At 46.1% G+C, this 23892-nt stretch overlaps 1 protein-coding gene across 1 annotated transcript in view; it reads right to left on the bottom strand.

Moving 5' to 3' along the window:
• Nucleotides 1-23892, bottom strand: part of PIP4K2B (phosphatidylinositol-5-phosphate 4-kinase type 2 beta) — a 35507-nt gene that overhangs the window by 6931 nt on the left and 4684 nt on the right. The window contains exons 2-7 of the mRNA XM_077788320.1: nucleotides 12461-12558; nucleotides 11074-11170; nucleotides 5981-6133; nucleotides 3036-3182; nucleotides 2019-2057; nucleotides 925-1038 (exon numbers count right to left, since the gene is read on the bottom strand). Of these exons, the coding sequence (XP_077644446.1) occupies nucleotides 925-1038; nucleotides 2019-2057; nucleotides 3036-3182; nucleotides 5981-6133; nucleotides 11074-11170; nucleotides 12461-12558 (648 nt within the window). The remainder of the gene's footprint in view (nucleotides 1-924; nucleotides 1039-2018; nucleotides 2058-3035; nucleotides 3183-5980; nucleotides 6134-11073; nucleotides 11171-12460; nucleotides 12559-23892) is intronic.

Raw genomic sequence — 23892 nt, 5'->3', positions numbered from 1 at the left:
TTCTAATTATATTATGGTTATGTTATGGTTATCGTATTGTTATGTTATGTTTATGTTATGCTATGTTATGTTATAGTGTAATTACATTAATTATATTATGTTTATGGTATGTTATGCTATGTTATGTTCTAGTGTAATTATATTACTGTTATGTTCTAGTGTAATTATATTATATATTATGAATATAATTTAATATAATGTAAAATATGATATGATATGAATGTAATATAGTATAATGTAAAATATATTATATAATATAAATATAATATAATGTAATATATTGTAAGATATCAATGTAATGTAATATAATGAATATAATAAAATGTGATATAACGTGATATAATGTAATGTAATATAATGTCATATATCATATAATATAACATAATATAATGTAAAATATATGACAAGATACATGATATAAATATAAGTAATATAATGTAAAATATTATGTAAGTATAATACAATGTAATATAATGTAAGATATTGTAATGTAATGTACTGTACTGTAATATAATGAAATATAATGTGATATAACATGATGTAATATAATGTGATAGTACATTTTATATAACATAACATACCATAGTATCATATAATGTAAAATATATAATATGATATAATATCATGTGTAATGTAATGTAATGTAATGTAATGTAATGTAATATAATATAATATAATATAATATAATATAATATAATATAATATAATATCGATTAATTATTATATTAATATTATATCAATTAATTATATTAATATGATGTAAAATGCAATATGATACGGTATAATACGAATGTAATTTATGTCACGCTATGTGACAGAATGTAAAATGTGCTATCCCTGATATATTGTATGAGCTGGGACACTGAGATTGCTCATGCTGGCGTGGCCAGGGCGGAGGCAGAGCAGGGCTGGCCCGGGAATCACCTCCACATCCCGCTTCAGCTTCTCCAGGAAGTTCTTCTTGCTCTCCTCCCCCACGTGCAGCTTCTGCCCCTCGTTCAGGAAGTCGTTGTCCTTGAACGTTGGCAGATCCTTGGCCTGCAGGAAAAATTCCCCAGGTGAAACTCCCCAGGTGGAAAGGGAATGGAAAAGGAGAAACTGAAAAGGAAAAATGGGAAAGGAAAAATGGGAAAGGGAAAGAAAGAGGAAAAATGGGAAAGGGAATGGAGAAATGGAAAAGGGAAAAATGGAAAACGGAATGGAAAATGGAATGGAAAAGGGAAAAATGGAAAAGGGAAAAATGGAAAAGGGAATGGAAAAGGGAATGGAAAAGGGAATGGAAATGGAAAAATGGAAACGGGAATGGAAAAGGAAAAATGGAAAAGGAAAAATGGAAAAGGGAATGGAAACGGAAAAATGGAAAAGGAGAAATGGAAAAGGGAATGGAAACAGAAAAATGAAAACAGGAATGGAAAAGGAAAAATGGAAAAGGGAATGGAAACGGGAATGGAAAAGGAGAAATGGAAAAGGGAAAAGGAGAAATGGAAAAGGGAACGGAAAAGGAAAAATGGAAAAGGGAATGGAAACAGAAAAATGGAAAAGGAGAAATGGAAAAGGGAATGGAAACGGAAAAATGGAAACAGGAATGGAAAAGGAAAAATGGAAAAGGAAAAATGGAAAAGGGAATGGAAACAGAAAAATGGAAAAGGGAATGGAAACGGAAAAGTGGAAACTGGAATGGAAATGGAGAAATGGAGAAATGGAAAAGGAGAAATGGAAAAGGGAACGGAAAAGGAAAAATGGAAAAGGGAATGGAAACGGAAAAATGGAAATGGAAAAGGAAAAGGGAAAATGGAAAATGAGAAACTGAAAAGGGAAAATGGAAAAGGAAAAATGGAAACAGGAATGGAAAAGGAAAAATGGAAAAGGGAATGGAAAAAGAGAGATGGAAAAGGGAAAATGGAAAAGGAGAAATGGAAAAGGGAATGGAAAAGGAGGAATGGAAAAGGGAACTGAGCTGGATCTGTCTGCCCCCAAGCAGCAGGAGAAAGGAAAGGCTGGCAGGGATGGCTCCATACCTTCTCTTTATCACTTGCTTCCCTGGATACTGTTGAGCCCTGATAAAGAAAACAAAAAAAGAAAAATATCATTACTGCAAAGGGGTCACATTCCCAATGAATCAATTTAATTTCTCCATGCAGGAAAACAAGGAAAGCAAAACAAATAAAGCAAATATCATTAGTGCACTATGGGTCCCACTCCCCACGAATTCAGGAGCAGGAGAGCAGGAGACAAAACAATTCCTGCTCCAGCTGGGGCCAAGGAGAAATGATCCAAATCTCTGCCCCAGGAGCACCAACAGCGCGGGCTGGAGAGAGGAAAACCAGCAGGGTGGGACTGCACGGGTAAAGCCGGGACTGGGCAATTAACTCCAATATGCAAATGAAGGAGAAATTAGCAAAGTGACAGACCCCATGACCTCGTCCATTTTTGTGACCATTTTGGGTCCATCTTTGGTTCATTTTGTGACCATTTGGGTCCATTTTTGTGACCATTTTGTGACCATTTTGGTCCATTTTGAACCATTTTTGTTCATCTTGGGTGCAGCCCTGGCTGGGCTCTGGCGCTGCCCAAGGTGGATCCACTGAGGAGATCTTTTAATGAATCCCTGCTTGGTTCTGGAACTGCCTGGCCAATCTCTCATTGAGGAGATCTTTCAATAAATTTACTCTCTAACTCTGCCTGGCCAATCTCTCCATGGAGAAGATCCTTTTAATGAATTTAATCCTTAAATCTGCCTAGCCAGTTTCTCCATTGAGGAGATCTTTTAGTGAATCCCTGCTTTATTCTCTGTCTGGCCAATCTCTCATTGAGGAGATCCTATAAATAAATTCATTCTCTGAATCTTCCTGGCCACTCTCTCCATGGAGGAGATCCTTTAAATAAATTTATTCTCTGATTCTGCTTGGCCAGTCTCTCCATGGAGAAGATCCTATAAATAAATTTATTCTCTGAATCTTCCTGGCCAGTCTCTCCATGCAGAAGATCCTATAAATAAATTTATTCTCTGAATCTTCCTGGCCAGAGCCGCTCACCTTCAGGTCATATTTCCTGTGCACGGTCAGCCTGTGGCTGAAGACGTTCCTGGTGACCACCATGTAGGTCTCCACACCGTCCACGGTGAGCCGGTACATGCCCAGGAACTGGGGCAGCAGCGTGTTCCCGTGGCACTCCACGATGAACTGGGGCACAGAGGGAGGGGACACAGCTGTCCCTCAGATTTTTGTCCCTCAAGGTTTTTGTCCTTCAGATTTTCATCCCTTAGATTTTTGCCCCACAGGATTTTCATCCTTCAAGATTTTTGCCCCTCAGATTTCCGCCCTCAAGATTTTCATCTCTCAGATTTTTGCCCTCAAGATTTTCATCCCTCAGATTTTTGCCCCTCAGATTTTTGTCCCTCAAGATATTTGTCCTTCAGATTTTCCCCCCTGAAGATTTTCATCCCTCAGATTTTTGCCCCACAAGATTTTCATCCTTCAAGATTTTTGCCCCTCAGATTTTCATCCCAGACTTGCCCCTCAGATTTCTGCCCTCAAGATTTTCATCTCTCAGATTTTTGCCCCTCAGATTTTCATCCCTCAGATTTTTGCCCCTCAGATTTTTGTCCCTCAAGATATTTGTCCTTCAGATTTTCCCCCCTGAAGATTTTCATCCCTCAGATTTTTGCCCCACAAGATTTTCATCCTTCAAGATTTTTGCCCCTCAGATTTTCATCCCAGACTTGTCTCTCAGATTTCTGCCCTCAAGATTTTCATCCCTCAGATTTTTGTCCCTCAGATTTTTGCCCCTCAGATTTTTGTCCCTCAAGATATTTGTCCTTCAGATTTTCCCCCCTGAAGATTTTCATCCCTCAGATTTTTGCCCCACAAGATTTTCATCCTTCAAGATTTTTGCCCCTCAGATTTTCATCCCAGACTTGCCCCTCAGATTTCTGCCCTCAAGATTTTCATCTCTCAGATTTTTGCCCCTCAGATTTTCATCCCTCAGATTTTTGCCCCTCAGATTTTTGTCCCTCAAGATATTTGTCCTTCAGATTTTCCCCCCTGAAGATTTTCATCCCTCAGATTTTTGCCCCACAAGATTTTCATCCTTCAAGATTTTTGCCCCTCAGATTTTCATCCCAGACTTGTCTCTCAGATTTCTGCCCTCAAGATTTTCATCCCTCAGATTTTTGTCCCTCATATTTTTGCCCCTCAGATTTTCATCCCTCAGATTTGCACCCCAGATTTATGTCTCTCAGATTTCCCTCTCTCAGATTTTCATCCCTCAGATTTTTGTCTCTCAAGCTCAGATTTTCATCCCTCAAGATTTTCATCTGCAAGATTTTTGTACCTCAAGATTTTTGCCCCTCAGATTTTCGTCCCTCAAGATACTTGTCCTTCAGATTTCCCCCTCAAGATTTTCATCCTTCAAGATTTTTGCCCCTCAGATTTTCGTCCCTGACTTCTGTCTCTCAGATTTCTGCCCTCAAGATTTTCATCCCTCAGATTTTGCCCCTCAGATTTTCATCCCAGATTTTTGCCCCTCAGATTTCTGTCTCTCAGATTTCCATCCCTCAGATTTTCAGACCAGATTTCCGCCTCTCAGATTTCCATCCCTCAGATTTCCCTCTCAGATTTCTGTCCCTCAGATTTCCCTCTCAGATTTCCATCTCTCAGATTTTCCTCCCAGATTTCTGTCCCTCAGATTTTTGCCCCAGATTTCCATCCCTCAGATTTTTGCCCCAGATTTGTGTCCCTCAGATTTCCACCTCTCAGATTTCTATTTCTCAGATTTTCATCACAGATTTCTGACTCCCAGATTTCCATCTCTCCGACTTCCATCTCTCCGATTTTCCTCCCAGATTTCTGTCCCTCAGATTTCCACCTCTCAGATTTCTATCTCTCAGATTTTCATCACAGATTTCTGTCCCCCAGATTTCCATCTCTCCGATTCCCATCTCTCAGATTTTCCTCCCAGATTTCTGTCCGTCAGATTTCCACCTCTCAGATTTCTGTCTCTCAGATTTCCATCACAGATTTCTGTCCCCCAGATTTCCATCTCTCTGATTTTCCTCCCAGATTTCTGTCCCTCAGATTTCCATCCCTCAGATTTCCATCTCTCAGATTTCTGTCCCTCAGATTTCCACCCTAGATTTCTGTCCCTCAGATTTCCACCTCTCAGATTTCCATCTCCGATTTTCCTCCCAGATTTCTGTCCCCCAGATTTTCATCTCTCCGATTCCCATCTCTCTGATTTTCCTCCCAGATTTCTGTCCCTCAGATTTCCACCTCTCAGATTTCTATCTCTCAGATTTTCATCACAGATTTCTGTCTCCCAGATTTCCATCTCTCCGACTTCCATCTCTCCGATTTTCCTCCCAGATTTCTGTCCCTCAGATTTCCACCTCTCAGATTTCTATCTCTCAGATTTTCATCACAGATTTCTGTCCCCCAGATTTCCATCTCTCCGATTCCCATCTCTCCGATTTTCCTCCCAGATTTCTGTCCGTCAGATTTCCACCTCTCAGATTTCTGTCTCTCAGATTTCCATCACAGATTTCTGTCCCCCAGATTTCCACCTCTCAGATTTCCATCTCTCTGATTTTCCTCCCAGATTTCTGTCCCCCAGATTTCCATCTCTCCGATTCCCATCTCTCCGATTTTCCTCCCAGATTTCCATCTCTCAGATTTCCGCCCCAGATTTCCATCCCCCAGATTTTCATCTCTCCGATTCCCATCTCTCAGATTTTCCTCCCAGATTTCTGTCCCTCAGATTTCCACCTCTCAGATTTTCGCCCCAGATTTCCGTCTCTCAGATTTTCATCCCAGATTTCCATCTCTCAGATTTCCGCCCCAGATTTACATCCCCCAGATTTCCATCTCTCCGATTCCCATCTCTCCGATTTCTATCCCACATCTCCACCTCCCACATTTCCATCCCTCACACCCTGAGCACCATTCCCCCGTTCTCCCCGGCGCCGCGGGCGGACGCGCCGTACCTGGTGGTACTTCTTGAGGATGTTGTGCATCTCGGCCACATCCTCGCTGGACACGGCCTTGATGACGAAGCGCCTGTCGTAGGTGGTGAGGAAGCGCGCGCCGCAGCGGCCCTGGCTGTCGCTGTTCACCGGCGCGCTGCGCGTCACCGAGTTCTGCGGGACACGCGGGCACGTCGGACGGCGCCCCGAGCCGCCACCTCGCCCGGCGGGGCTGGCCCCGAAAAACCCCCGAGCAGATCTGGGAGCAGGGCCAGACCCACAGAAACCCCCGAGCAGATCTGGGAGCAGGGCCAGACCCACAGAAATCCCTGAGGAGATCTGGGAGCAGGGCTAGACCCACAGAAATCCCTGAGCAGATCTGGGAGCAGGACCAGACCCACAGAAATCCCTGAGGAGATCTGGGAGCAGGGCCAGACCCACAGAAATCCCCTGAGAGCAGGGCCAGACCCACAGAAATCCCCTGGGAAGCAGGGCTAGACCCAAAGAAATCCCCTGGGAAGCAGGGCCAGACCCACAGAAATCCCTGAGCAGATCTGGGAGCAGGGCTAGACCTGAATATATCCCCGAGCAGATCTGGCAGCAGGGCCAGCCCCACAGAAATCCCCTGGGAGCAGGGCCAGCCCCACAGAAATCCCCTGAGCAGCTCTGGGAGCAGGGCTAGACCCAAAGAAATCCCTGAGCAGATCTGACAGCAGGGCCAGACCCAAAGAAAGCCCCGAGCAGTTCTGGGAGCAGGGCCAGACCCACAGAAACCCCTGGGAAGCAGGGCCAGACCCACAGAAATCCCTGGGAAGCAGGGCCAGACCCACAGAAATCCCCTGGGAAGCAGGGCTAGACCCACAGAAATCCCTGGGAAGCAGGGCCAGACCCACAGAAATCCCCTGGGAAGCAGGGCCAGACCCACAGAAATCCCCTGGGAAGCAGGGCTAGACCCACAGAAATCCCCTGGGAAGCAGGGCCAGACCCACAGAAATCCCCTGGGAAGCAGGGCCAGACCCAAAGAAATCCCCTGGGAAGCAGGGCCAGACCCACAGAAATCCCTGAGCAGATCTGGGAGCAGGGCTAGACCTGAATATATCCCCGAGCAGATCTGGGAACAGGGCCAGATCCAAAGAAACCAGCTGGGAAGCAGGCTCAGCCCCACAGGAACCCCCTGGGAAGCTCTGAAAGCAGGAAAAGCCCCACAAGAAACCCCTGAGAAGCTCTGGAAGCAGGAAAAGGCCCACAAGAACCCCCTGAACACCTTTGGAAAGCAGGGCCAGTCCCACAGGAACCCCCTGAGAAGTTCTAGAAACAGGGAAAGTCCCACAGGAATCCCTTGGGAAGCAGGAAAAGCCGCACAGGAACCCCCTGAGAAGCTCTGAAAGCAGGAAAAGCCCCACAGGAACCCCCGAGAAGCTCTGGAAACAGAAAAAGCCCCACTGGAATCCCTTGGGAAGCAAGACCAGCCCCACAGGAACCCCCTGAGAAGCTCTGGAAACAGAAAAAGCCCCACTGGAATCCCCTGAGAAGTTCTGGAAGCAGGAAAAGCCCCACAGGAACCCCCTGAGAAGCTCTGGAAACAGAAAAAGCCCCACTGGAATCCCCTGAGAAGTTCTGGAAGCAGGAAAAGCCCCACAGGAACCCCCTGAGAAGCTCTGGAAACAGAAAAAGCCCCACTGGAATCCCCTGGGAAGTTCTGGAAGCAGGAAAAGCCCCACAGGAACCCCCTGAGAAGCTCTGGAAACAGAAAAAGCCCCACTGGAATCCCCTGGGAAGTTCTGGAAGCAGGAAAAGCCCCACAGGAACCCCCTGAGAAGCTCTGGAAACAGAAAAAGCCCCACTGGAATCCCCTGGGAAGCAGGACCAGCCCCACAGGACCAGCTCAAGGCTCCCACTCTGGCTGTGAACTCCAGGTTTGGCACTGCTGAGGGTAAAACCCAAATATTTAATAGTCTGGATGTGTTTTTAGGGTTTCCAGCTGGGCTGTGGTTTCCTGGCAGGTTTTATTCCAACACCTGGGGTGTGATTTTGGAAGGTGATTTTTACTGAAGGGTTTTCAGAGGTGTAGGACACACAGGCCAAGAGCTCTCAGTGTTTCCTCTCAGGGATTTAAGAACAGCCAGGATATTCCTAAGGCTTAAGGAAAACCAGACCAAAATGAACTGAAATGACCATCAAAACAGCAGCTTAATCTGACTAAAATCTCAGTGTTTGGAGATTCTCCACAGGTCACACTCCACCAAAAGCCACCTTCAGGCTCTGCTACTACTCCTGGATTTACAAAATGAGTATAAACAGCTTGGTTATTCTTCTGACAACCAGCAGGTTAAAGAAAACCAGACCAAAACTACTAAAATGGCCTGTTGGCTTTTCCATCAAAAAAAGCAGCTTAATCTGGCTCAAATCTCAGTGTTTGGGGATTCTCCAAAGGTCACACTCCACCAAAAGCCACCTTCAGGCTCTGCTACTACTCCTGGATTTACAAAATGAGTATAAACAGCTTGGTTGTTCTTTTGATAATCAACAGGTTAAGGAAAACCAGACCAAAATGAATTGAAATGGCCACCAAAAAAGCAGTTTAGTCTGACTTAGATCTCAGTGTTTGGAGATTCTCCACAGGTCATACTCCACCAAAAGCCACCCTCAGGGTCTCCTATTCTTACTCCTGGACCTACAAAATGAGTATAAACAGCTTGGTTATTCTTCTGACAACCAGCAGGTTAAAGAAAACCAGACCAAAACTACTAAAATGGCCTGTTGGCTTTTCCATCAAAAAAAGCAGCTTAATCTGGCTCAAATCTCAGTGTTTGGGGATTCTCCACAGGTCACACTCCACCAAAAGCCACCTTCAGGGTCTGCTACTACTCCTGGATTTACAAAATGAGTATAAATAACTTGGTTGTTCTTCTGACAACCAGCAGCTTAAGACTGAAATGGCCTGTTGGCTTTTCCATCAAAAAAGCAGCTTAATCTGGCAAAAATCTCAGAGTTTGGGGATTCTCCACAGGTCACACTCCACCAAAAGCCACCCTCAGGGTCTGCTACTACTCCTGGATGGACAAGATGAGTATAAACAGCTTGGATGTTCTTCTGACAACCAGCAGCATCTGCCTTTGGATCCCTGTCTCCACCCTTAGCAACCAGGCAGCGCAGCAGGGGCTGGAAAATCCCAGGAAAACTGCAGAGCAGGGATCAGTTCCCTGAGGAACGACAGCAGCTCTTTGTTCTGGTGGCAGCTCCTCCCTCAGCCCCAGCCACTGCTGCTCACACCTCGAGCTGTCCCCTGTCCCCTGGCTGTCCCCTCCACCTGCCACCACTCATTTTATCGACCAAACACCAGAATTTCATCATCAAAATGGGGAGGGCTCTGAAACACAGCAGCACCAACAGCAATCCTTGAATTTTCCAGCATTTCTGGGTTGGATTTACCAGCCCAGATTTTTGTTTCAGGCTGGATTATTTGGTTTTTTTGGTTTTTTTATAGGTGGCAGTGGCACTGCTGTGTCCCCCTCACTCAACTCTGACAACAGAGCATGATCTGAGAGATTTACCACCTCAAGCTGTCCCCTCCACCTCCCCACCACTCATTTTATCAACCAAACACCAGAATTTTATTATCAAAATGGGGAGGGCTCCGAAACACAGCAGCACCAACAGCAGTCCTTAATTTTTCCAGCATTAAAGGCTGGAGGTTTTGGTTCAGGCTGGATTATTTGGTTTTTGTTTTTTTCTTTTTATCAACCAACCACCAGAATTTCCTTATCAAAATGGGGAGGACTCTGAAACACAGCAGCACCAACAGCAATCCTTGAGTTTTCCACCATTTCTGGGCTGGATTTACCAGCCCAGATTTTTGTTTCAGGCTGGATTATTTGGATTATTTTTTTTTTTTTTATTGCTGTGTCCCCCTCGCTCAGCTCTGCCAGCACAGCCAGCTCTGAGAGAGATTTACCACGTCATGCTGCAAGTGAGCCCAGAGGTTTCCTTTCAGAATGAAGCATTTAAAGCTTTTAAAACTTTAATGAAGCAGGGAGAAAACTCTGCTGCTGCCAACTGCTTTAGAGAGCGTCAGGAAAATAAAGGCAAACAGAAAAATCCCCTTTGCTGCTCGCTGACATTTCAGAGGGGTCTGTGCCAGGCAGTTTAATCAAGCCCTCACCTCAAAACCACAGAGCTTTTCTTCTGGAGCTGGGAAGCAGAAATTGTGACCACACAGAGCAGTGCCAACCTCACAGCCCTCGGCTCCCTCCTGGCACTGCCACCTCTGGTAAATTCAGCCCCTGGCTCCCTCCCCACTCCAGCCAGCACAGTTTACCCACCTGAATTTAGCTCAATTTATATTTTCTGTTCCAGCTGGGCACTTTTAAAACAGCCTGGAGATGGGGGAAGCAACCCCTCAGAGCAACAGGGGGATGTAAATGATGAACTAAACGCAGAAGTGTAGGAAATGATGAAAAATACAGAAGTGTGGGTCACAGCTGGGGAGGGTGCCACCACACAGGGCTGTGACACGGGCACAGCAGTGTGGGAGCAGCCTTGCTCCAGCTGCTCTCCCCAGCAGGCAGGGAGCACGTGGAGGGAGCAGGGAGGCTGCAGCACTGCCCGGATCTATAGTCTACCTATATATATTGGTATATATATCTATATTCTAGATCGATCGATCTATCTATCTATCTATATACATATATATATATATATTCTATCTATATATCTCACTCTGAACGTAATTTATATCCTATCCTTATAGAACTTGGCACGTTATTGTAAATCCAGCACAGGTAGTTTCTGGTGTATAATGCCTGTAACATCCCATTGAGGGATGTTACAATTTAAAATAAATTTACAATTTATATTGTAAATCCAGCCCAGGGAGTTTCTGGTATTTAATGTTTGTCACATCCCACTGAGGGCAGAGCCCCACACGCTGCCCTGCAGGACAGAGCTGGGCAGGGCAGCAGAACATGTTAGAGATAAACAGAATAAACAACCTGGAAACCAGCACAGACTAATTATGGTTTCTTTTTTGGCAACGGGGCAGAAAGAGAATTTCTACAATCTGGGAATCATCAACACCTCAGATTCTGACAGTCCCACAGGAGAAGAGGGGGTACCTGGTAGTCCTGGTCGTCGATCCCGAATCTCTCCCGCAGGTTCCGGAACACCAGCGGACAATACTCCTTGAACTTGAAGCGGCTGGGCAGGTTCTCCCTAGGGCAGGGCAGAGATGTCACCGGTGCCACCCCATGCCACGCTGAGCCCCCCGTCCCTGCCAGCCCCTCAGGACATCCCAGCCCTGCTGATGCTTCCTGTGGATGGCCACAAACCCCATCTGTGCCAGGGAACCCCGCAGGAACCCGGGATGGGAGCGTGGAGAAGGCAGCTCTGAGCCCCAGCCACAACCACGACTTCAAAACTGCTCCCAAAACTGGATTTTTTGGGAAAAGGAGACAGAAGTAACTCCAGAGAGACTCCACAGCTGCAGAGCTGCCTCCTGTGAAGAATTTAAGCCCCAAAGGATGCAAAGGAACCACCACAGAGAATCCCAGGGACAGAATGACCACACCATGGAGAACGCAGCCACGACTTCAAAACTGCTTCCAAAACTGGATTTTTTGGGAAAAGCAGACAGGAGTAACTCCAGAGAGACTCCACAGATGCAGAGCTGCCTCCTGTGAGCAGTTTAATCCCCCAAAGGATGCAAAGGAACCACCACAGAGAATCCCAGGGACAGAATGACCACACCATGGAGAACGCAGCCACGACTTCAAAACTGCTTCCAAAACTGGATTTTTTGGGAAAAGCAGACAGGGGTAACTCCAGAGAGACTCCACCGCTGCAGAGCTGCCTCCTGTGAGCAGTTTAATCCCCCAAAGGATGCAAAGGAACCACCACAGAGAATCCCAGGGACAGAATGACCACACCAAGGCATGGATCCTGACACGGTGGAGAAGGCAGCTCTGAGCCCCAGCCACAACCACGACTTCAAAACTGCTCCCAAAACTGGATTTTTTGGGAAAAGGAGACGGGTAACTCCAGAGAGACTCCACAGCTGCAGAGCTGCCTCCTGTGAAGAATTTAAGCCCCAAAGGATGCAAAGGAACCACCACAGAGAATCCCAGGGACAGAATGACCACACCAAGGCATGGATCCTGACACGGTGGAGAATGCAGCTCTGAGCCCCAGCCACAACCATGACTTCAAAAACTGGATTTTTTTGGGAAAAGGAGATTGGGAAAAGGAGACGGGTAACTCCAGAGAGACTCCACCGCTGCAGAGCTGCCTCCTATGAGCAGTTTAATCCCCCAAAGGATGCAAACAGAATGACCACACCTATCTGCCTTTTGCAACAAAACCCTCTGACTTTAAGGAATCCCACACACACCAGGGGCTGGGCAGGGCACAGGGCACGGATCCTCCTGGCAGTACCAGCTTGGCACAACCCAGAAGGCGTCCCCCAGGCCACTGAGAGCACAGAGAGGCTGGGAAGCTCCTACTTACTTGTTGAAGAGATGATTGTCCACCTTAATCTTGCTGTAGGCTTTAAAGTCGTCGGGCATTAACATGACGGGGACGGGAACATTGCTGAGCTCATTGATCTGCAGGAGAGAGGAAAAGAGACTCAAAGCCCAGCTCCCACTGCCCTGGGGACCCGCAGGGGTGCCCAAATCCTCAGGGGATGCACTGTGAGCCATGGGGCAGAAGGGTTTGGGATCACTGTGGTGCCAGGCTGCAGCACCAACGCGTGTGGGGAATCCTCCTGAGACAACCTTCCCCCTTCCAGCTGATAGTAAAAGGGTTTTAAAAATCATGGGGATTTAGGGTTAACAGGAAAAATAAGCTTAGCAGGCCCTGGAAAAATAAATAATCTAAGTACATGAAGAACTTGTGCTTGCTAGAGCTGCACCTGTGTAGCTGGTTACATGATAAATGGTGTAATTGTTAGGTGTGATGATTGGTTAGTAATTAAATATAATTACTGTTTAATCGTAAGAATAATCATGAGAAACTGTGGTCAGGGACCTAAGAAAGATCACGAGAAATTCACGCCAATGTATACAATAGAAGAATGTAAGTTTAATAGTGAATATGTAAGTTATATAAGGATAGAATATAAAATACGTTCAGAGTGAGATACATAGATATATCGAGAGAATATAGCTATATATATGGATATATATATATATATATAGATAGACTATAGATATATAGATAGAATATAAAGATTCAGAGTCAGATTTGGGTCTGCACCCCTGATTTCCAGAGCTCTTAATAAAAACACCTGCATGGAATCACATCCTGTGATTCTGTGTGCTCCTAAACAATGTAAATTTAATAATGAATATGTAAGTGATATAAGGATAGGATATAAAATTCGTTCAGAGTGAGATATATATAGATATATGGATAGAATATAGATATATATATCTATATATATCTGTAGATATATATATCTAGAATATATATATATATATCAATATATATAGATAGACTATAGATTAGATATATAGATATATAGATAGAATTAAAATATGCTCAGAGTCAGATTTGGGTCTGCACCCCTGATTCCCAGAGCTCTCAATAAAAGCACCTGCATGGAATCATATCCTGTGATTCCGTGTGCTCCTAAACAATATAAGTTTAATAATTAATATATACGTGATATAAGGATAGAATATAAATTATGTTCAGAGTGAGATATATAGATATATAGATAGAATATAAATATATATATATACATCTATAGATATATATATCTAGAATACAGATATATATATACACCGATATATATAGATAGACTATAGATATATAGATAGAATATAGATATATATAGATATATATCTATAGATATATATATCTAGAATATAGATATATATACCGATATATAGACCATAAATATATAGATATATAGATAGAATATAAATTATGCTAAAACCCCCTTGGTATAATATTAATTTTTTTTTTAACTATTTTTATTATAATATTTAAATTTTTGTGACTCTTCGTTTGACTTTTAAAGTTGGTAACTTACGTTATGGTTTAAACTAAAAATTCCAGTTGTTTCTAGTTGTTTGCTAGGGTTTAAAATGTTTTTGAGTAGGGCTTGGAACTTCTAAAAATGTTTGAGGGACATTTTGAGTTCCAACACCATCCCACCTCCTCTGGAGGGATGAGTCACTCACTAGATTGTTTTTGCTCCTTTAGTCATGCGTGGCAGCCACGGGAACACGGGGAAGCAGAAAAATGAATGTTCAGCTACGGATTGTGCAGGCGGGCTCGTGCTGCAGCACCCAGCAGTGCCAGCATTCTTATTAGTAATAATAATAGTAATAATAATAATAATAATAATAATAGTAATAATAATAATAAAAATAACTATAATAACTATAATAATAACTATAATAAATTGATTAAATAATACTAATAAAATAATACTAATTTAATAATAATAATAATAATAATAACACTAATAATAACAACACTAATAATAACTATAACTATAATAATAACTATAATCAATTGATTAAATAATACTAATAAAATAATACTAATTTTATAATAATAATAATTAAATAAGCAAACAAACAAACACACAATAAAATATCCACCTCTGGACTGTGCCTGCCTGCCCTGCTCCAGTCCCTGCACTCGCTGACGAGGCTGGGCCAGAATCAAGAGGTGAATTTTGTGAGCACAGCCACAAAAATCATCCCCTCCCAGGGACTCCCCACAGCCCCAGCTCACTGAATTCCTGTTAACAGCCTGGATTTAGGAAGCAATCCCATTCCAGCTCTGTTCCAACGACAGGGAACAGACCCTGCTGTTCCCATTGTCGGAACTCCAAATGTCCCTCAGACATTTTTGGAGGTTCCAGGCCAGAAGCATTTGAGACCCTGGCACAGCTGCAAACAGCTGGGATTTTGGATTTAAACCATGGAATGATTTACCAACCTTGCAGGAAGAACAAGAAGTCACAAAAGTTTAGATATTAGAGTAGAAGTAGTCACAAAGTAAAGGGAAGAATTTTTGAGTGCTGTACAGGGGGTTTTGGTTTTATACATGAAGGTCAGAAGTTTTAAGATGGAAAGATTTGAGCCTATTCTGTCCTTCCTCTCTTCTTCCTCACCTCCCTGTTCTTGGTGATGTTGGCACTCACAGGTTGGTTTAGAGTAGAAAATCACCATTTAATATAGGTAATAGGCATTGGGGAAAAATATAAACATTTAACATGTAATATATCATATAAAAGATAGAAAAGCATCATTTAATATAGGTAATAGGCATTGGGGAAAAATATAAACATGTAACATGTAATGTACCATATAAAAGATAGAAAATCACCATTTAATATAGGTAATAGGCATTGGGATAAACTGTAAACATGCAACACGTAATGTCCCATATAAAAGATAGAAAAGCATCATTTAATATAGGTAATAGGCATTGGGGAAAAATATAAACATTTAACATGTAATATATCATATAAAAGATAGAAAACACCATTTAATATAGGTAATAGGCATTGGGGAAAAACTGTAAACATGTAACACCTAATGTACCATGTAAAAGATAGAAAATCACCATTTAATATAGGTAATAGGCATTGGGGAAAAACTGTAAACATGTAACACGTAATGTACCATGTAAAAGATAGAAAATCACCATTTAATATAGGTAATAGGCATTGGGGAAAAATATAAACATTTAACATGTAATGTCCCATATAAAAGCAGCAGCAGCCCTGGGCTGGGAGAGGAGAAGCAGTCGGGGTCAGAGAGGATGTCAGGGTGTGTGTGTGCCTCTGCCTGAGCTCTGAGCAAACCACAGCAGCCCAAGGAGAAAATCTTTTAGATAATTTACAATAAACTGCCTTGAGACCAGACAAGAAGAGTTTTCTTTGGAAGCAGGGTTGGAGGAGGGATTTTTCCACGACACCCATGACCCTGCTGTGCCAGGCAGGTAGCGCAGGAGAGGGAGGCAGCTCCGGGGGCTGCTCCCCACACCAAAACCTCCAGCAGGTCGAGTGGCTCCCAGCACCGTGGGGAAAGCTGCTGGAAAAGCTCCCTGCAGGCTCGGGAAAAGGATGCAGCTCTGGGATTGCCCCTTCCCTGGAGCAGCAGGACACACACGGAGCGCTTCCGCAGGGTCCGGGCGCCTCGCCGTGAGGCAGGTCCGTGTCCATCCCACCCTTTCTGCGTCGTTGCCAGGGAAATCCAGAGTGAACACACGTCAGACTGGGAAGAAAGGCACAGCCCAGTGCCAGGAGGGAAGGGGGATATTTTCAGAGACAGCCATCCCACACAACAGACAGCAGCGGGAAGAGAAGCGGCCGCGGATCCGGAGCTCTGCAAAGCTCTGCCCTGCAGCACCCCCAAGTTTTAATTCTATTTTCCACATCCTGTATGGATGAGGGTACAGCTCTGGCTCTGCCCTGCAGCACCCCCAAGTTTTAATTCTATTTTCCACATCCTGTATGGATGAGGGTACAGCTCTGGCTCTGCCCTGCAGCACCCCCAAGTTTTAATTCTTCTATTTTCCACATCCTTGACTGGGTGAGGGTACAGCTCTGGCTCTGCCCTGCAGCACCCCCAAGTTTTAATTCTATTTTCCACATCCTGTATGGATGAGGGTACAGCTCTGGCTCTACTCTAATATCTAAACTTTTGTGACTTCTTGTCCTTCCTGCAAGGCTGGTAAATCGTTCTATGGTTTAAATCCAAAATCCCAGCTGTTTCCAGCTGCCTGCCAGGGTCTCAAATGCTTCTGACCTGGAACATCCAAAAATGTCTGAGGGACATTTTGAGTTCCAACAATGGTATATTACGTGTTAAATGTTTATAGTTTTTTCCCAATGCCTATTACCTATATTAAATGATGCTTTTCTATCTTTTATATGATATATTACGTGTTAAATGTTTATAGTTTTTCCCCAATGCCTATTACCTATATTAAATGGTGATTTTCTACTCTAAACCAATCTGTGAGTGCCAACATCACCAAGAACAGGGAGGTGAGGAAGAAGAGAGGAAGGACAGAATAGGCTCAAATCTTTCCATCTTAAAACTTCTGACCTTCATGTACAAAACCAAAAACCCCCTGTACAGCACTCAAAAATTCTTCCCTTTACTTTGTGACTACTTCTACTCTAATATCTAAACTTTTGTGACTTCTTGTTCTTCCTGCGAGGTTGGTAAATCATTCTATGATTTAAACCCAAAATCCCAGCTGTTTGCAGCTGTGCCAGGGTCTCAAATGCTTCTGACCTGGAACATCCAAAAATGTCTGCGGGACATTTGGAGCTCCGACAGAAGGGATCTCCCAGCTGGCAGCAAGGAGCTGCATCCGAGTCCCACGCAGAGATCTGCAGAGATTTCCCCTCGGGGTGAGGAGAAAACAACTCAATTCTGCACCCAGACAGAGGCGCTGCCTCCAGCCACTAATTCTTGCTGTCTGCCAGGAGGGGAAGGCTGACAGCTCCTGCTCCCAGCCCTCTTCCATGGGGAAGGCACAAACAAGGCGTTAACAGCTCGGAGGAAAGGTGCTGACGGCTGGGAGGGAACAGCGATGCCGAGGCTTCCTCCTCGCTGGCAGCAATTCAGAAACAAAAAAATTCGGAGGCCTCTCTGGGCGCCCTCCATTCTGGTTTGTGCCACAAAGCTCGAAGAAGAGTGTGGGGACCTGTGGAGAGGTGCCCGAGTGGCAGAAATGGTGCACCCGGATCGTTTCGGAGGTGCCAGCCCTCCTCACGAGATGAAACTGCCCAAAAAAGTCCTCCCTGTGGAAGGTTTTGCACCCTTCCAGCAGAGCTGGCTGGATCTGACTTTGGAGGAGACACGGAGAAGGATTTGGGTTGTGCTGGGCACCAGGATGTGGATGCAGGGCTGGATTTGGGATTCTGGCTCTGGAGAAGGATTTGGGTTGTGCTGGGTAAGCAGGACCTGGATGCAGGGCTGGATTTGGGATTTTGGCTAAAGAGAATGTTTTGGGTTGTGGATGAAGGGCTGGATTTGGGATTCTGGCTCTGGAGAAGGAATGGGGCTGTGCTGGGTAAGCAAGATGTGGATGCAGGGCTGGATTTGGGATTCTGGCTCTGGAGAACACCCAGAGAAGAATTTGAGTTGTGCTGGGCACCAGGATGTGGATGCAGGGCTGGATTTGGGATTCTGGCTCTGGAGAAGGATTTGGATGTGGATGAAGGGCTGGATTTGGGATTTTGGTTCTGGAGAAGGAATGGGGCAGTGCTGGGCACCAGGATGTGGATGAAGAGCTGGATTTGGGATTCTGGCTCTGAAAAAGGAATGGGGCTGTGCTGGGCACAAAGATCTGGATTTGGAATTCTGGCTCAGGAGAAGGATTTGGATGTGGATGAAGGGCTGGATTTGGGATTCTGGTTCTGGAGAAGGATTTGGATGTGGGTGAAGGGTTGGATTTGGGATTCTGGCTCTGGAGAAGGATTTGGATGTGGATGAAGGGTTGGATTTGGGATTCTGGCTAAGGGGAGCATACAGAGAAGGAATGGGGCAGTGCTGGGCACCGGAATGTATGTGAAGGGCTTGATTTGGGATTCTGGCTCTGGAGAACACCCAGAGAAAAAATTGGGCTGTGCTGGGCACCAGGATGTAGGTGAAGGGCTGGATTTGGGATTCTGGCTCAGGAGAAGGATTTGGATGTGGATGCAGGGCTGGATTTGGAATTCTGGTTAAAGAGAATTATTTGGGTTGTGGATGAAGGGCTGGATTTGGGATTCTGGTTCTGGAGAAGGAATGGGGCAGTGCTGGGCACCAGGATGTGGATGCAGGGCTGGATTTGGGATTCTGGCTCTGGAGAACACCCAGAGAAGAATTTGGGTTGTGCTGGGCACCAGGATGTGGATGCAGGGCTGGATTTGGGATTCTGGCTCTGGAGAAGGATTTGGGTTGTGCTGGGTAAGCAGGACCTGGATGCAGGGCTGGATTTGGGATTTTGGCTAAAGAGAATGTTTTGGGTTGTGGATGAAGGGCTGGATTTGGGATTCTGGCTCTGGAGAAGGAATGGGGCTGTGCTGGGTAAGCAAGATGTGGATGCAGGGCTGGATTTGGGATTCTGGCTCTGGAGAACACCCAGAGAAGAATTTGAGTTGTGCTGGGCACCAGGATGTGGATGCAGGGCTGGATTTGGGATTCTGGCTCTGGAGAAGGATTTGGATGTGGATGAAGGGCTGGATTTGGGATTTTGGTTCTGGAGAAGGAATGGGGCAGTGCTGGGCACCAGGATGTGGATGAAGAGCTGGATTTGGGATTCTGGCTCTGAAAAAGGAATGGGGCTGTGCTGGGCACAAAGATCTGGATTTGGAATTCTGGCTCAGGAGAAGGATTTGGATGTGGATGAAGGGCTGGATTTGGGATTCTGGTTCTGGAGAAGGATTTGGATGTGGGTGAAGGGTTGGATTTGGGATTCTGGCTCTGGAGAAGGATTTGGATGTGGATGAAGGGTTGGATTTGGGATTCTGGCTAAGGGGAGCATACAGAGAAGGAATGGGGCAGTGCTGGGCACCGGAATGTATGTGAAGGGCTGGATTTGGGATTCTGGCTCTGGAGAACACCCAGAGAAAAAATTGGGCTGTGCTGGGCACCAGGATGTAGGTGAAGGGCTGGATTTGGGATTCTGGCTCAGGAGAAGGATTTGGATGTGGATGCAGGGCTGGATTTGGAATTCTGGTTAAAGAGAATTATTTGGGTTGTGGATGAAGGGCTGGATTTGGGATTCTGGCTCAGGAGAAGGATTTGGATGTGGATGCAGGGCTGGATTTGGGATTTTGGTTCTGGAGAAGGAATGGGGCAGTGCTGGGCACCAGGATGTGGATGCAGGGCTGGATTTGGGATTCTGGCTCTGGAGAACACCCAGAGAAGAATTTGGGTTGTGCTGGGCACCAGGATGTGGATGCAGGGCTGGATTTGGGATTCTGGCTCTGGAGAAGGATTTGGATGTGGATGAAGGGCTGGATTTGGGATTTTGGTTCTGGAGAAGGAATGGGGCAGTGCTGGGCACCAGGATGTGGATGAAGGGTTGGATTTGGGATTCTGGCTAAGGGGAACATACAGAGAAGGAATGGGGCAGTGCTGGGCACCAGGATGTGGATGCAGGGCTGGATTTGGGATTCTGGCTCTGGAGAAGGGAGGGGGCTGTGCATGATTTGGGATTCTGGCTCAGGAGAAGGATTTGGGTTGTTTTGCCCACTCCTCTCCTGCCCAGAGTGGCACAGACCCCCGAGATGGCCCAGGCCAGGCCAAGGGCACCACCAAAAAGTGCTTTTCACCACCAAAAATTGCTTTTCACCACCAAAAAGTGCAGAGATAAGGATTTTGGCAGAGATAAGGAATTTGGCAGACACCACGGGGGAAGGGCTGGGACACTCCTGGGGGGCTCTCAGCATTTCACACCAAGGCACAATCCCGATTTTCCCTGGTTTTGTCACACCCTAAGAACAAAGGAACCATTCCAGATGTCCAGGTCAAAGCTGCCGATCCCACAGGAGCAGAGGGAAAAAGCAGCCGGATGCCAACAAAAAATCAGGGATCAAAAACATGAAGTGAGGGAGGGAAACCTCTTCCACTGCCCAGAGCCTTCATCCTCAGCTCAATCCAGTTTTGAAGCTGCAAAAACATCTCCTCCCTCTCACTTTTCCAAGCTTTTACTTCCTGGTCACTGGAATTCTCCAGCAGCAGCACTCAGAATTTTGGGCTGATGATTTCTCCACCAAAGCCCGTTCCTTCCCCAATAAAAGCCACATCAATATTCCGTGTCATTCAGGGACAGCTGTTGGGATGAACGGGCCAGGCGTAATTTTGTTTCAAAACCTGACTGTAGCCTCAAAAGCGGCAATTAGCATTAGGAAATTGATGGGGAAATGAGATTTGTTTACTAACAAGATGCAGCTGATGGGAGTGTGTGAGCCCCACTCTCAGGAATTTGCTCAGGAAAATAAAGATATTTTGTTCCATTCCAAGCTTTCCAATCAGGCATCTCGGTGAGTATTAGTTAAAACTTCATTGTGCTCTGGGGAAGGAGGTAAAATACACACGGGAAAATCACTTTAGCATGGAGAAAAACCCACAGCTGCTGCTTAGCACAGAGCAACTGGGTGATGGTTTGAGGGAAAAACCCAGTTTTCCATCAATTAGAGCATGATTAATCAGTATCCAGGCTAACAACCCCACCGTGCAAAGGGAGGGAAGAGGGAATCTCGCAGTCAATAATTCCCCTGGGGAAAAAAAAAAAAAAAAAGCATCCTCTGGTGAGAGCAGATCCATTTATTCCAGAAAAAAAAAGTCCTTGGAAAGCTGCTGGAAAGGATTCCTGGGATCAGGCAGTGCCACCCGCCTGTCCACGCTCCCAGTTCTCCCAGTCCTCTCACTGGTGGGCAGAGCTGATGCTTCAAAAAAAAAAGGTGGGAAAAGGATCCTGGAATGGGGATTTGAATGGGAAAAATGTTCCTGGAATGGGGATTTGAAAGGAGCTGCTGGAATGGGGATTTGAGCAGGACAAGGATCCTGGAATGGGGATTTGATGAGGAAAAGGGATCCTGGAATGGGGATTTGATGAGGAAAAGGGATCCTGGAATGGGGATTTGAATGGAAGAATGGATCCTGGAATGGGGATTTGAGCAGGAAAAGGGATCCTGGAATGGGGATTTGAGCAGGAAAAGGATCCTGGAATGGGGATTTGAATGGGAAAATGGATCCTGGAATGGGGATTTGAATGGAAGAATGGATCCTGGAATGGGGATTTGAGCAGGAAAAGGATCCTGGAATGGGGATTTGAGCAGGAAAAATGGATCCTGGAATAGGAATTTGAACTGGAAAGGGCTCCTGGAATGGGGATTTGAACGGGAAAGAATCCTGGAATGGGGATTTGAATGGGAAAAGGCTCCTGGAATGGGGATTTATTTGATCAGGAAAAGGCTCCTGGACTGGGGATTTGAATGGAAAAGGCTCCTGGAATGGGGATTTGAGCAGGACAAATGGATCCTGGAATAGGGATTTGAATGGGAAAATGCTCCTGGACTGGGGATTTGAATGGAAAAGGCTCCTGGAATGGGGATTTATTTGATCAGGAAAAGGCTCCTGGACTGGGGATTTGAATGGAAAATGCTCCTGGACTGGGGATTTGAATGGAAAAGGCTCCTGGAATGGGGATTTGAATGGGAAAAGGCTCCTGGAATGGGGATTTGAGCAGGAAAAATGGATCCTGGAATAGGGATTTGAATGGGAAAAGGCTCCTGGACTGGGGATTTGAATGGAAAAGGCTCCTGGACTGGGGATTTGAATGGAAAAGGCTCCTGGAATGGGGATTTGCTGAGGAGCTCTGGATGAGCCCTTGGCAGCCAGGCCCTGCCCATCTGCTGCTCTCCCCAGAGGTCAATTAGAGCTGGGAAGGGACAGATCCCACCGTGCCAGGAGCAATTTCTGGGATGTGAGGCTTTGATTTGTGGCAGATGCTGCTCTGGCAGCACGGAAGGCAAGGCTGCAGAGCTGGGAGCTCCATTCCCAGCTCTGCTGTTTCCCTGGAATACAAACGAGCTGCTGGCACTGCTCCTGAGGGCCTGGGAGATGGAGCTGCCTCGGGCAAGGTCCCTGCAGCCAGCAGATCTCCCCACTGCCACCAGAACGGGTTTGTGCCTTCCCCTGCCAGCAGCCAGAGCCACTGGGATCGTTTCCAGCTGAGGAACTGCCAGCAGGACCACAGCCCTACAGACACAGATCCACAATTTCCTTCCATCCCCACAGACACAAATCCACAATGCCATCTCTGGGACCCCAGAGCCTTCCATCCCCACAGACACAAATCCACAATGCCATCTCTGGGATCCCAGAGCCTTCCATCCCTAAAGAAACAAATCCACAATCCCAGAACCTTCCATCCCCACAGACACAAATCCACAATGCCATCTCTGGGATCCCAGAGCCTTCCATCCCTAAAGAAACAAATCCACAATCCCAGAACCTTCCATCCCCACAGACACAAATCCACAATGCCATCTCTGGGATCCCAGAGCCTTCCATTCCTACAGACACAGATCCACAATCCCAGAACCTTCCATCCCCACAATCCCAGAACCTTCCATCCCCACAATCCCAGAACCTTCCATCCCCACAATCCCAGAACCTTCCATCCCCACAGACACAAATCCACAATCCCATCTCTGGGATCCCTGAGCATCCCATCCCCACAGACACAGAACCACAATTCCCCTCCCTGGGATCCCAGATGGGATTTCAGAGCCTTCCACCCCCACAGACACAGACCCACAATCCCCTCCCTGAGATCCACAATCTCCTTCCATTCCCACAGACACAGATCCCAAATCACCTCCCATCCCCAAAGACACAAATCTACAATCCCATCTCTGGGATTTCTGAGCCTGTCATCCCTGCAGACACAGATCCTCAATCCCAGAGCCTTCAATCCCTACACACACAGATCCCAAATCCCCTCCCATCCCCACAGACAGATCCCAAATCCCCTCCCATCCCCACAGACACAGATCCCAAATCCCCTCCCATCCCCACAGACACAGATCCCAAATCCCCTCCCATCCCCACAGACACAGATCCCAAATCCCCTCCCATCCCCACAGACAGATCCCAAATCCCCTCCCATCCCCACAGACACAGATCCCAAATCCCCTCCCATCCCCACAGACAGATCCCAAATCCCCTCCCATCCCCACAGACAGATCCCAAATCCCCTCCCATCCCCACAGACACAGATCCCAAATCCCCTCCCATCCCCACAGACAGATCCCAAATCCCCTCCTATTCCCACAGACAGATCCCAAATCCCCTCCTATTCCCACAGACAGATCCCAAATCCCCTCCTATTCCCACAGACAGATCCCAAATCCCCTCCCATCCCCAAAGACACAGATCCCAAATCCCCTCCCATCCCCACAG

Source organism: Lonchura striata, chromosome 25 (assembly GCF_046129695.1).
Source record: "Lonchura striata isolate bLonStr1 chromosome 25, bLonStr1.mat, whole genome shotgun sequence".
In the NCBI taxonomy this organism is placed as follows: Eukaryota; Metazoa; Chordata; class Aves; order Passeriformes; family Estrildidae; genus Lonchura; species Lonchura striata.
The sequence above is the reverse complement of the archived record's forward strand: the minus strand, read 5'-3'. Positions and strand labels throughout refer to the sequence as shown.